Source organism: Athene noctua, chromosome 2 (assembly GCF_965140245.1).
Source record: "Athene noctua chromosome 2, bAthNoc1.hap1.1, whole genome shotgun sequence".
NCBI lineage: Eukaryota > Metazoa > Chordata > Aves > Strigiformes > Strigidae > Athene > Athene noctua.
Window position 1 is genome coordinate 18,434,828 of NC_134038.1, and position 13,577 is coordinate 18,448,404.

The window sequence follows — 13,577 nt, forward strand, 5'->3', positions numbered from 1 at the left end:
TCTGTTATTTTCTTCAGGGGCAGGATATCCTGAATAAAGCAAAATACAGCTATGGAGGGCTCACCATCTGTTAATATAATGGAATTATATTGTGGAAAGCACTTTCATAACAGTTTTTATTTTAATATTTTACATAAAGTTTTAACTGTTCCTGTTCACTGTGTGGAAATTTTTATTATGATCCAACACTTCTTGAGCTATGTTGTGTTTTGGTTTAGTTTTGTGGTTTGGATTTGCTTGCTTTGTTTATGAAAATGTTATAGTTAGTTTAAAAGTTAATTGTGCACGTTGGTTGTTTAAATTCTCCTAATGTATTTGTTAATACATTTTACCTTGTTAACGGTAATATAGAAGCTAATTTGTCATGCTATTTCTCCATCCTCCTTTGGTCAAATGCAGTGCAGGATCATATTGTTTAAAGTATATGGGACTCCACCCCTTTCTTGTCAGATGGAGCTATTAATTATGAAAAATAATAGTAATAATGTAAATAATTATATCGAACAATTATTTCTTTCATATTTGGCCATTTTATTAGAAACAGCAGCTTGACGTAAAATTATGGGTAGGTCTTAAATATAGAACCTTCCCAAATCTGACAATAGTGTTTTTCATTATAACAAACTATGCAGACAGATAACAGCAAAAAAAAGTATGTGCAAAGTATATTTAATAAATTTAATACACAGGCAGCCACATGAATCTTTTTATGGTCAGATCAGCTCTGATGTAGATGCATGTACTGCAGATACATAATAAGACATTGCAGTTATTAATTTGGGAATCTGGTCTTTTGGAACAATATAAAATAAAAGTAGAAAACACTATTCTTAGTGACCGAAGAAAACAATGTTCCTTTCATTTCTTTCAACAGCATAGGGTTCCTTGTACTTCACTCTGTCAGGATACCAAAAACACCTGGAAAACTTTTGATCACGTCATAACTCAGGTTATCCAGGGAAAGAATGCTTTGCTCACAACTTAATCCTTTCAAGATTGTCATCTTTTGTTTTGTTGTCTTGTTTTGACAAGAGTCTGTTTTCTTGGTTACATCTGCCATCAGTCGAAGACGTAGAATTCAGAAGACTAAGAATTTTATAAGAAACAGTTTGTTGAACACTGAATTTAGATATACTTCTGAAGTAACTGCTGATTTGCAGTCTAGTACCACTGTTGGTTAAAGATAAAATCCTTTTTAGAACGTTTCCACTTCCCTGCCCAGTCAAACTGTTGCAATTTTCTTAGTCTCCTAAACAAAGATAACATCTTTTCAAAATACAGAACTGCTATTTGCAGCTCTTATGTTTCCAAGTGATTGTCTTGAAGAAAACAGTGGTTAAATTTCAATCTGTAGCAACACGACACTTTTTTTTTTTTTATAATTATGATGAGCATTTCATCATCTGAATTATGAGAAACCTTGCAAAATTGTCCTAATAGTGCAATTTAAAAAAAAAAAAAAAACCAAACAAAACCCACCATTCATGGAAGGATTGTTTTGAAATGGTAACACTACCCAAACAGATGCATTTCATTCTTGGGTACAATAACAATGGCATTTTACACAATTACAGAATTTAAATACACTAATAAACTGTAGTTTAAACTCGTCTGTTATATTATGGAGATGTGCAATAAACACACATTTATAACCAAAAGAATAACAGTCCTTTCTTACAAATAGCTCATTTTATCATTACTTTCCTTTCATTATTTTTCTTTGATATTTTTAAATTTCCCTTTCTAATACTGATATAATTCTATATTTCTGCTAAAGTCCAGAAACAATTATTTACTTCAATCTTAGTGTTAGGTCCTTGCACTTTATATAAGGCTCAAATAAAGTATTCGAGGAAACAAAACTGGATGTTGGTATATTTTCCCTATTTATTTTTTTCCTATAAGCCAAGTGTGTAGGGTTGGTTCTAAGTTTCAGCTGAAATAAGTGGATTTTTTTTTTTCTAACTTTGTCAATAAAACAACCTGAATTTCACCTTCATTGAATAGGGAATGTTGCTAAAATGAAACATTAAGGCAGTGCAGAAATGTTTGTAATTTCTGCTAACATTCTAAGTATGTTTTTAAAGGATGGTTACAGACTTCTGTTCCTCTGTGATTTATCCTTTACTTCTGAAAGAGTGTTTTGTCCCTTCTTTTCCCTCTTCTATATTTTCCTCTATACACATTTTCCTCTCGTTTTATGCCAGTTTGCTTCTTCAGTCTTCTTTTCTGTTACTCGCTGCAATGCCTGTTAAAATTCTTTTCTAAACACTTTAAACAAATTACATACATTTAATATTTGTATTTATTTTAAACTTAATAACTCAGTTAACATTTTTTTTCCCCCTGACACTTTTTTACTCGAGTTAACTGCACATAGAAGTATTATGGCCCTTTAAAAATTATGCTATAGTATTAACATCAAAGAATAGAAGGCAACTATAGGTTACCTGAAGTTCCACATAATTTTCAGCCACATAACTGTCTGTATATATTCAGTATATAACACATATATTACCTGTTTGATTCAGCACTTATTCAGAAGTATACTGCTGTTTTGTGTGTGTGTGTTTGGTGCTTTGTGGATTTTGGTGTTGGTTTTTTTAAAGTAACAATTTACGCTGACAGGGAGCAAGTAGAGAAGCCAGGAACTAACTGCTGATTTTGTGAGAATCCCTCTGAGAAGTGTACAACAGAAGCTACTGTTGTAGGCTGCAGTGTGTGCTTATGTGGAACTGTAATGGTATAACTGAATGCTATGGGAGAAATTATTTTATACTCTGGTTTTCAAGACTAATGTTACTAAACTTGCTTTCTTATCTGCTAACACAAGGGTTGAAATTGTACATAGAATCACAGAATGGTTTGGGTCGGAAGGGACTTTTGAAGATCATCTAGTTCACGCCCCTTCCATGGGCAGGAACATCTTTCACTAGATCAGGTTGCTCAAAATCCCATCCAACCTGACCTTGAACACCTCCAGTGATGGGGCACCCACAATTTGGAACACAACATTCTCACTCTAACTTAAGAAAAGTACAATCAGATTGGTAAATATTATGACATGAATAATTTCCTGGTGTTTTAACAGAAAGCATAGCATGGCTTTCAAATATTAGTTAAAAATGTCCTAACATTCGGCTCCCTGCTGTGTTCAGATTTTTAAAAATTCCGTTGAATTACAGTTCTGACAAAAGCAGAGTTTTTGGATCAATTTAATACCATTATTACCTTGTCCCTGTTGTCTTTTCTATCTCTCTGAAATGGGAAAGGATATCCCACAAACCTGAAATTATAATAATCTTACTCCTATTGTTGTAATTCAAACTGACCTATGCATCTTCAGAGTAGCAAATAACCATTATATGAGAATGAAATAAAAGGATAGACATGATCACGTGGACTAAAATGTTTTCCATTTCTGCCCAGATTATGTGTATCCAACTGTTCTAAAAGAAACTGATGACATCTGAATTATTTGGGTACTTGTTCTGTGTCACTATTGAATTACACATCGTCTTCAAACATTTCTTCTGCTTTGATCTGTGCCCAATTTGGCTTTCTGCACAATGTTTGTTTTAGCTGCATACAGAAAGAGAAGTTAACATTTTTTTGCCGTTTAATGAACAAATTTGAGATACAAAATATGTATTTCAACATCCTGGATTTTGCTCAAGCAAGTCTAGTGAGGGAACTATAATAATGATAATAAACAATTATAGCTCTTAAAATAGATACCATAGATTGTTTAAACATAATTTCAAACCATTAAAAGTAGCACATAGTTTTGCACAATAGGATTTCCTAAGTTAAAATAACTGGGGTGCATCCTCATGAGACTGGGTAAAATAAATGTCAAGAATATTGAAATGATCCTGAAAAAAACCCATAAACCCAGAAAATTTAGTGTTACACTAAATTAAAAATTAATCCAAATCTGTTAAAAGAGAGGAAATGCTCTTGTCCTTAAAATATAATGACCACTTATCAAGACTAAATAAATAGGGAAGGACAGAATTGTCACTGTTAATTTAAAATACCTGGTACCTCAATGCTAAAAGTGTCTTAATTAAAATTATATAGGTCATCCAAGTTATGATAGTAAATGAAAGTTAATGCCTCAAGTTTTTATGTTTTCAAGGGTTTTTTTTGTGATTAAACTTAGATACCAAAGTCCTCAACTACAAGGTTTCTGTTTGGAAATCACAGCATTACTTGGAAACACTTTCATATTTAAATCTATTTTATATATTTATTTTTTTTCCCATCAGAATGACTATTTTTCTACTTGTTTATTAATAAAATTTTCTTTTTTATTGTTTAACTGGTAGATATACTTTTTCTACTGTGATTTATACGATTGACTATGTTGTTTATTAAAATAAATTAATAGAGAAAAATTAACTTTTTTCATTAATCTGTGTGCATCTATGTATGTATATTTATACATGTGCATGTATATATACATATATACACATAAAAACTTTTAGATTTTTTTAACTTTAATTTAATTTGCAAGTACTTATGAATTTCTGTTAGAGAAGTAAAAACAAGTATATTTATTCCAAAAGAAAATTCAAGAAAGATACTTTAAACATTATAATTATAGAATGTGCCTTAATATAACTCTCCATATCATTTTAACATAGTTTTATTAAAAAGTTTTGCAATTTAGAAGTATTCTTGTAGCCTTCAATCACTGTCATGAACACATATTTAGAACTAGAATTTAGATATCAATAGATGTTAATAATATTGAACTAGGTTGCATTAACATTCCCATTATCATCATTACTAAAATTTTTTATGTTTTCTATTAAAATATACTTTAACATTTTCTTTTAATTGCAGCTGAATGTGGAGCCTCCACGACAAATAATGAAGGAATCTTACTGTCCCCAAATTATCCTCTTAACTATGAAAACAACCATGAATGTATTTATAGCATTCAGGTACAAGCAGGGAAAGGAATCAATATTTCTGCCAGAACGTTTCATTTAGCCCAAGGAGATGTTCTTAAGGTATGTAATCATGTAAATTATTTGTTATTTCTAAACTTATAGTTCCTCATATTGTTGAAGTTTATCTGTCCGTGGTAGTGTCAGGTAAGTTTGCAATAAGCTCCTCTTAGAAAATATGTATCGAAACCAGATCCGTTTCTAAAAAGTTAAAAAATAGGCAACCTAAGGTGTTTCTATAGTCTAAACATATATTTTTCTGACTACATACAATTTTAAAAGTTTGAAACTCTAAACCATATGTTGCCTTAATGTGTATTTGTAGTCTATTCTTAGTGTTAAATATTCATCAATTACATCTTTTGTAAATCCTACTTTCTCCCTCAGTATCTTCATAACTTGAGCTATGATCTAAACATCCTAAACATTACACCTAGAAGCTTAATTTAATACATTGTCTACCCACTGCATTTTGTACATGAGGTTTATGCTTTAAGCGACTTTAATCTTGTGTGGTATATAACACCTGGAATTTCACAGCAATTAAATGTGAAGAGAATTTTTGCATGAAACAAAGAAACAAAAAGGGGAAAAACAGGATAATAAAAAGTTTCCAGAGTTTTGTAGAGCGATTTCACTCTATAAATTCCATAGCATTTACTTTGATTTGTTCATAGATTTTATTATTGTGTTCTCCAAAATATATATTTCCAAATGCATGTATTGCTTAACCAACTACATATTTAAAGTTGCTGATGATCAGAGTGTCTTTTAGTATTGTCCTGGGTAAACAAGACAAACACGTACTATCTAAATACCATCAAATATCTGTAAAAACGATTCAATAATTGTCTAAGTTTTCAGAGCACTTAATTAAACTTGGGTCTCAGAAATCAAAGGAACAAGAGGTACCATCCCAATTATGTTTGATTAAAAAAAGTTTTTCCACCATATTCTGCCATCTCATTTTTGTCTCATCTAACTTTAGCCATCTGAGTATTAGGCTAGAATTTCTGTCAGATACAGGCATTTTCAAAAAAGGTTTAATTATACTTAAGGCATAAGCAGACCTAAACAACTAATGTAAGATGAAATCAGGCAACAAGAATAAAATAATTTTTAAAAGGTTTTAAATAAAAGTATTATGTTCTTCATAAAACACAATCAAAACAAAATAAAGCAAAGGCTACTAAATACCCGTTTTATTTTGGCCTCACTGCTTATTTCAGAACCATCTAGATATCTTTTAATTTTTACATTCATTAATACAGAAAGTTTTAATTTTGAAAGATGCTTAGTATTTATTAACATATAAATAGTATGGCAGAAAACCAAACAAAACTCCTCAGTTATTCAAGTTAATGTTAAAACATGCAGAAGATATATGCAAGTATGTAATTTTAACGTTTTTGGAATTTCTTAATGAAGCAGAAAAATTAGTGAAGTTTATGGTAAGATTTTTTAGCCAAAATTAGCATAAGATTTGAATCAGGTCACGTGAATTTGAACCCTTATCCATCCAAATCACTATCCCAATATTTCTGTCCACATTTTTTATGCTCATTCAATCAAAGTATATGACTGTATTTTCCTCAAGAGTTCATAGGTTGAAACCTTTCAACTCTATTATCTTAGTGTAAAAGTCATAGCACTGGAGGGAGGGAGCTACAGTTATATACAGTTAAAGCAATATAAACTTTTATATAAATATAAATATTAATATAAACTTGAATAAATATGAAGACAAACTTTTTTCTTCTTTTTTTCTTTAATCATTTAATACACATACAATTTTGTAAAGAGAAAGTTTTTTCAAGTCCCATTTCAACCATGTGCACTACAGATGTTTAACCAGAAAATGTTAACTCAGAGGCTTATAAAATAAAATTCTACTTTAATATTGCTGCTCAATTAATGGGAACTTAAGAGTAATGCCAAATTAATTATAAATGGAGGGAGGCCACCACTCAGCTGTAAATGTCATGGGCAGAAATATTTGCTGTGTTTTGCAGGTGTGTCTATTAGATGAAAGTAATATCTAGTAATTAAAGTGTTTTCCAGATCAGTAGTCTTGAATTATAATAAGGAGCTGAAGGTAGCCCCAATCTATTAACAAAAAATACAAGAAATATTATTTATTATAACTTTTTTCAGCCTATCTTTCATTGTAGCAAGACAGAGGCACTTAACCTTTAATATTGTGGGAAGGAATTATATCTGTGGAACTCATCGTGTCTTTTCTTGCATCATCTCTCAGATGAAGCTCTTACAAATTTTGTAAATCCCATAAAACTTTTTTTTGATGTGTTCATTTGAGAAGGTGGTTTGTTTCAGGAACTATAAAGAAGCAGTTGCACATTCCAAAACTTTTCTCATGGAACCAGTTCTGAAGTTGATCGCTATTATTATTGATTACTTCTTATCTCGAGGAGCTGAAAAACAATCAGTGGTAGATTTTGTGTGTGATTGACTTGGGATTATGCCTAGTATTTATCATTAATATCTTCAAGATAAGGAAAGTAATCTTGGTTATCTACATATTTTTTCCTGTATTCTCTTAGACTGATTTACATTAATCCCAGTAAAACATCTCTGAATATAAGCTTGCGTAAACTTTCTTTTATTTTTGTAGAATTTGTAACTAAAATGGAAAAAGAGAAAATTCTGCTTAATTTGCCTGTTCTACTGACTTTGGAGAATATGCATTTGGCTACAGGAATAGGACGTTAGGATTATACTTTAGTTTTAAGTGAATCGATAATAGTCAACAGATGTGTACATCTACCTAATATATATCACTTTTTGTAAATATATATAAATATTAATGCCTTGACCAAAGTCTAAGAAATATCTGAGGTAAGTAAAGAATAATGATGTCTTCTAGAATTAAAAATGGCAATGGAAAAAAGATGAGTTAAAAAACCCCCATCCAATCTTATACTAAACAGCTGAGTGATTTATAGTGAGTGACAGTTCCCTTTTAACTACGAACTAGGCAGCGTGATGAACTCACCATTCGAAAAACAAAATACTTAAACAACAGCTTCCAGATAGGACTTCCTTTCCCAAAACACAAGTAAATGAACCCTGTATTATTTTATAATTAAAACTCAGTTTTTTAGCTACAGACTTTGGTTAAGAAATGGGTAATGAATCTCTGTTCTTCAGAACTGATAGATTAAAATGTTGACAAAGAAGTTAATTATGTACTTTGTGTTACTTTTTCTATCAGCTAATATTTTAGATTATTAGAGCTATTCAGATAAAATTCCATTCAATGTATAAAGAGACTGAATATTTTAGTAAATTTTTGATATGTTATTTAATCAAGGCATGGGGTCTACTGATTACCACAGGAATTAACTGACCATGTATCAATTTTATACCTGACAAGCATTGTGATTGAAACAATGAAAGAGCCAGACTGGGAATATAGCATTAGAGGCAAACAGCATATTTAATGCAAAGAAATCACCACCCTTACTGTTACTCCCTAGGCAATGAAGGAGGAGTTCCCATTTATCAATTCTGAACTGGTATAGAACAAAGGTTTCAGAACATATAATTTGTTTTTTATTTGTTTCCTTTAGTATGCAATTCTCTTTTTATCTTTTTGATGTAAATGCTCTGGCTACTTACATTAATGTTGCATGTGGTTTTTGGTTTGGGTTTTTTTTGTTTGTTTTTTTTTTTTTGCTAGTTGTTTTTTATTGGAAAAGATAAGAAATATATGTGTGTCTACTTCTATTATTTTTGTGCGGGGCTAAAACCTGCTCTTGATAGTGACACGTCTTGTTTTAGTATTTATGAAAGTTTCATGAAAGCATATGAAGAATTTAAGATCTGTATAGTCACTATATGCAAATCCATTAATCTCAGAAACTGTATAACAATCGTTTCTTTCTTTGTAATTGTACCGATCACTGAATTTGTTCACTACATTTCCAGAATACAAAATGTTTAGAGTAAATTTTCTTTGTGGGAGGCAGGGAAAAATAATACATGGTTTGTTTCCAAATGTGAGAACAATTTTACCTGCATTTTTTCCCTTGCTTTTATCTCTATTCACCAGTTTGGCTTGTAAACTCTGTAGTCTCTGTTAGCTGTAAGCAAACCCTTTCGATATGCTCAGAAAGGAACAGAGTTGCAATTCTACTTGCCTGAATAGTCCATTCTTAGTGGTGAACACTTAATTTGTGTTGAAATCAGCTGAATGTAGGAAGTATTCTTGTATGTCAAAGATCTTTTAATATGCTTTTCTAATTTACTGGGGGAAAGGCATATTTTATTATAATTGAAGCTTGAACAAAAGTAATATGATGATTTTCTTTATTTTCGGTAGATACCAACATAAATAAAAATGTACGTATGCATGATACTAATTATTGAATAATTTTCTCTTAATGTTAAAAAAAACAATCCCTGCCCTAAAAAGATCTGCAGGCAGATTCCATAAATTAACCTGAAACAAAAGAGAAAGGAACACCGAGTATGAAAAGGACAGAGATGGAAAAAATATCAACTGTTTGTGGGGATTTTCTTTTCCTTTTGAAGTAGGTTATGTGCCTGGCAGTATGTAGAGTGAGAGCTGATGTGCAAGATGAGATTGCAACTATGTGGAATAAAATAGTTTTAAGAATTATATTTGATACTGCAATGAATACTCTTTCTTCTCCTTCACACTCAGTGCAGCAACAGGCAGGTAATGGTGTATCAATAAACCAAATAGAAGAGCTGACATCAAGGGTCTCCTTCCTCTGGTCTTGGCTCAGCACTTGGTGCTCTTGCAAATTGTGGTGCTTTCAGTTTTACTGCATTTGTTTGTTGTCTCACCTGTGGGCCAGCTTTGAAATGTGTGCATGATTCAGTTTTTGAGGGGTTTTATGCAAAGACCTTGAAGGAAGGTAATGCCTGGGGGTTTTGCTAATTTGCTTCCTAAGAATCTCCACACTTGCTATTATAATTCTTTTAGGAATATCATCCTGAAAACATGAGTGAGAAATAGGTAACAAATACAGGAGAAAAAAAACTCACACCAAACATATGGGCCCTTTTCTGTCTTTATATTAGTGCTTCTATTTGCATGTGATATAAATGATACATTTGACAGGGTGTTGACAGCCTCAGCTTTGAGATGCTGATTTTATGTTATTTCTTCTCTTTAAAAAGGCACAGATCTTCATATCCATATGCCTTTTATGTTTCAATGACAAATCTCAAAAATAATTTGATTAAAATGCACAGATTTCATACGTTCACTTCATACTATTTCCTTGTTATAATTTTATGGAGTTAAATAAGTTAGCAGAAAAAAGACTATTAATTTCCATTTAAATTTGTTGATGGTGGAACCCCATGAAAGCTTAGGAAGTCTTATATATTCTGTAGTCATAAATGCAAACATAACCTGTCTTCCCCAAATTAAACATTACATCAGTTCAAATCATATTTATGTAAAGTGTTCAGCATTAGCATCCTTCCCTATAACATTTCAAAATATCACTGTGATATGAAGGACATTAATGCAATTTTCTGTGCCTTTGCTGCTCTTTATGAATTAATCATTTATCAGAATAGGTTTTTAAATAGCTGATAAGGATGGATCACTGTTTTTAAAATATCTTGTCACTGGCATAATCAGGCATTATATTATTCAGGCCATACATTTAGCACCCAAGTGACATAAATCCAGATGTGCTGGAAAGGCGTATAAGAAAGAATATTCCTAAATTAAAAATAAGATAATGGTGCTACCTTAATTCCCATATAATCTCATCTTCTGGATCAAATTCTGAAGCTGAACTATTAACTCATTCAAAATCTTTAGCAAAACTCCTACCTGTTTTAGGAAGGTTAGAAAGAAAATGCCGGTTCTTCAAATCTCACAAGAGAATGTAGGCTGTTACCACTTTCTTTGCAACTTAAAGTGTATAAATTAAATTACATCTAGAATTTTCTATTTAATGTCCATTAACTTAATGAAGCACAGAAATGACAGCATGACTTAAATTGAGAATTATACTACAAAATACACATGCATTTATTGTCCTAAGGGAGATCCCACTATCTCAAGAAGAGGACTATATGTCACTCTGAATATCTGTAAGTCAGCAACCAAAAGAAAATTTAAAAAATTCAGTTTCATGTTCAGATGAATCACATCCCTCTCTTCTCCAAGTGCAGTTCTCCTACTCAAAGAATCATAGAGTTTCAGAAGTGTTAGGGTACTTTAAATTTTGTTCCTTCATAGAAATAATATAGGCTTAGAAGTACTCTAATAGTGGGGCAGCTAGTTAGCCCATAAAATAGAATTAGTGTCAACTCTGGAGAGATGAAAGTTAACAAAATTGACAATAAAGTGTGTGTGTGTAAATTCTATCATGGAGAAAATTTGTATCATGAAGTGGTTTAGGGGAAGTTCTGGTGAGATATTGAATATAGTTGGTATAACTTATTAATAGCTTCCTTTGGTTAATTATAAGTGATACACACATAGCAGGAAATTGATTATTCTTATGCAGTGTTTAAAAATAAAATAAATCCTGAAACCTTGTGTGTTGTTATTAATAAGTGGCTTGGACAGATAGGAGAAAGAGCATCAAATTTAAACTGGGTTTTCCTTAAGTCTGTCATGATGTAAATATCTCAAGAAGATATCAGTAATTCTCCTGGAATGGATGTTTTTCTTTCAGTTACTGGAACAAGACTAAGTCCATCTCAGAACTAATTTTCTGGGTTTTTTTACTGACTTGATTATTAGTCTCAGTACAGTTTTAAAGAAGCTTGAAATAAAATTAAGAAATCTATTTTAATACTATTATATTTTTTATTATTTTTTAGTTGATAAGCATTAATTGTACCATTTTTCTTTAAATTAATATTTTTACTTCATTTAAGGACATTGGCATTTAAATGTGAAGTTTACTTGGAATTTATTTCCTTGATCAGTAGAAAACAAACAAAAAAATTACGCTAAGTCATTTAGCTGATCTTCTTAAACTGCTGTACAATTATTTATTAATTAGAGATAGCTAGAAAAGGCTTATTTGTTTTATTTCAACAGATCATTAAATGTAAAGTCTCTGCTATTGCTAGAGACATGAGGATTTCTGCACAATAGGGTTTACGTGTATGTCATTCTCACAGATGGAGAACAGGCATCATAATAGTTCACATTCACTTTGTTTCCTTACAACTACTGCTGGTGTATTTTGTAATTTCATTGTAGTATAGATTCCTGTTTACAAATGTAAGGTTTAATTACATTTCAAATTAATACAATTAGATCTTATTTAGAACTGGAGACAATTCCCTATTTTTTTTAACTAAAGCTTTAGAATTTCCCTATATTGCAATTCGAAAATTATTCAGAGGTCAATTTACTGATTTGCAAAGGCAATTTTTCTTAAAATCTATTTACGAAAGTTCTAGTTACTGTAGGAGTCACTAAATAAATCCTACATGACATAGTGTTTGGGTTAGTAATTATTGTTAAGTTACAGTTTAACTGTTTTTAGGAATGATAGGAATGCAGCAACCTGTGATGTTTTAAAAAAGCCAAGCTTGTAAGGAAATTTGCTAGGAATTGTTAAAAGATTGTTCTATATCTTTAGTAGTCTGATAGAAGTTTGTTTCAAATATGGAAAAGAACAACTCTTGAAGAAAAATGAATAATAAAAGTGCTGTGTTTCAATTTACATAGAGATTACATTACTCCTTCAATTTACAGAAACAGTTGTTTGATTTATTTTATTTCCTAGTTTCCTTTTACTTTATAGTAATATTTGAACCTCTCTTTACATAAAAAAAAAAAAAAAAAGAAAAAGAAAAAGGTTGGTTTAACAATCCAAAGTTGGGGAGATGTGAGCTTTTCTATTACACCACCTCAGTGACTTGAAGCAGATACAGCTACACAAAGCAGGTGTTTGCTGATAGTTTGTGACCAGCATTACAATACTGGCAGTAAAAGAGAAAACACAGGTTTAAAAACACTGAACTGATATGGCACCTCTCCCCACTTCCACTGTTATGCAAAAATGGAACTGACATATTTTAAATTGTGCATTTGAAAAATCACCACAATTAAGTCAACTTAGCTCAAGAGAGGCAAACAGCATATCCAAAGAATACTTCAGGTTGACTAGCAATAAATATCCTTTGGTAGAGCTGTCCTCCCTCTTAATTGAGATGTATAGAATTATCTTGTAAAGCAAACACCTAATTTTTTTTCTTCATAACTGTAAAACTTGCATTTGTTTTACAGATCTATGACGGCAAAGACAACACTGCTCACCTGTTGGGTGCATATACTGGGGCATCATTAAGAGGCCTGACGCTAAGTAGTACTTCAAATCATTTGTGGTTGGAATTTAACTCCGACATGGAGGGCACTGATGAAGGTTTTCAGCTTGTGTATACCAGTAAGTATTTGAGAAAACAGTAGTCATAGTTTTATGATCTTAAATGAATGAAAAGTCTTTGCTCATAACATGAAAAGGCAGTCAAAGACAAATAATGATAAAATCAGCAAATCACTCATCAAAATAATATAGTTTCATAATTGTACCTCAAAAAATATAAAACATGTAGGATATTGAAACCTTGCTTTGACAGTACTTT

The 13,577-nt window shown here is 31.3% G+C and overlaps 1 protein-coding gene across 3 annotated transcripts in view; it reads left to right on the plus strand.

Annotated features, from left to right (window-relative positions):
- Positions 1-13,577, plus strand: part of CSMD3 (CUB and Sushi multiple domains 3) — a 732,271-nt gene that overhangs the window by 470,984 nt on the left and 247,710 nt on the right. For all 3 annotated transcript variants that reach the window (XM_074897604.1, XM_074897605.1, XM_074897607.1), the window contains 2 exons: positions 4,852-5,021; positions 13,222-13,378. In XM_074897604.1, the coding sequence (XP_074753705.1) occupies positions 4,852-5,021; positions 13,222-13,378 (327 nt within the window). The remainder of the gene's footprint in view (positions 1-4,851; positions 5,022-13,221; positions 13,379-13,577) is intronic.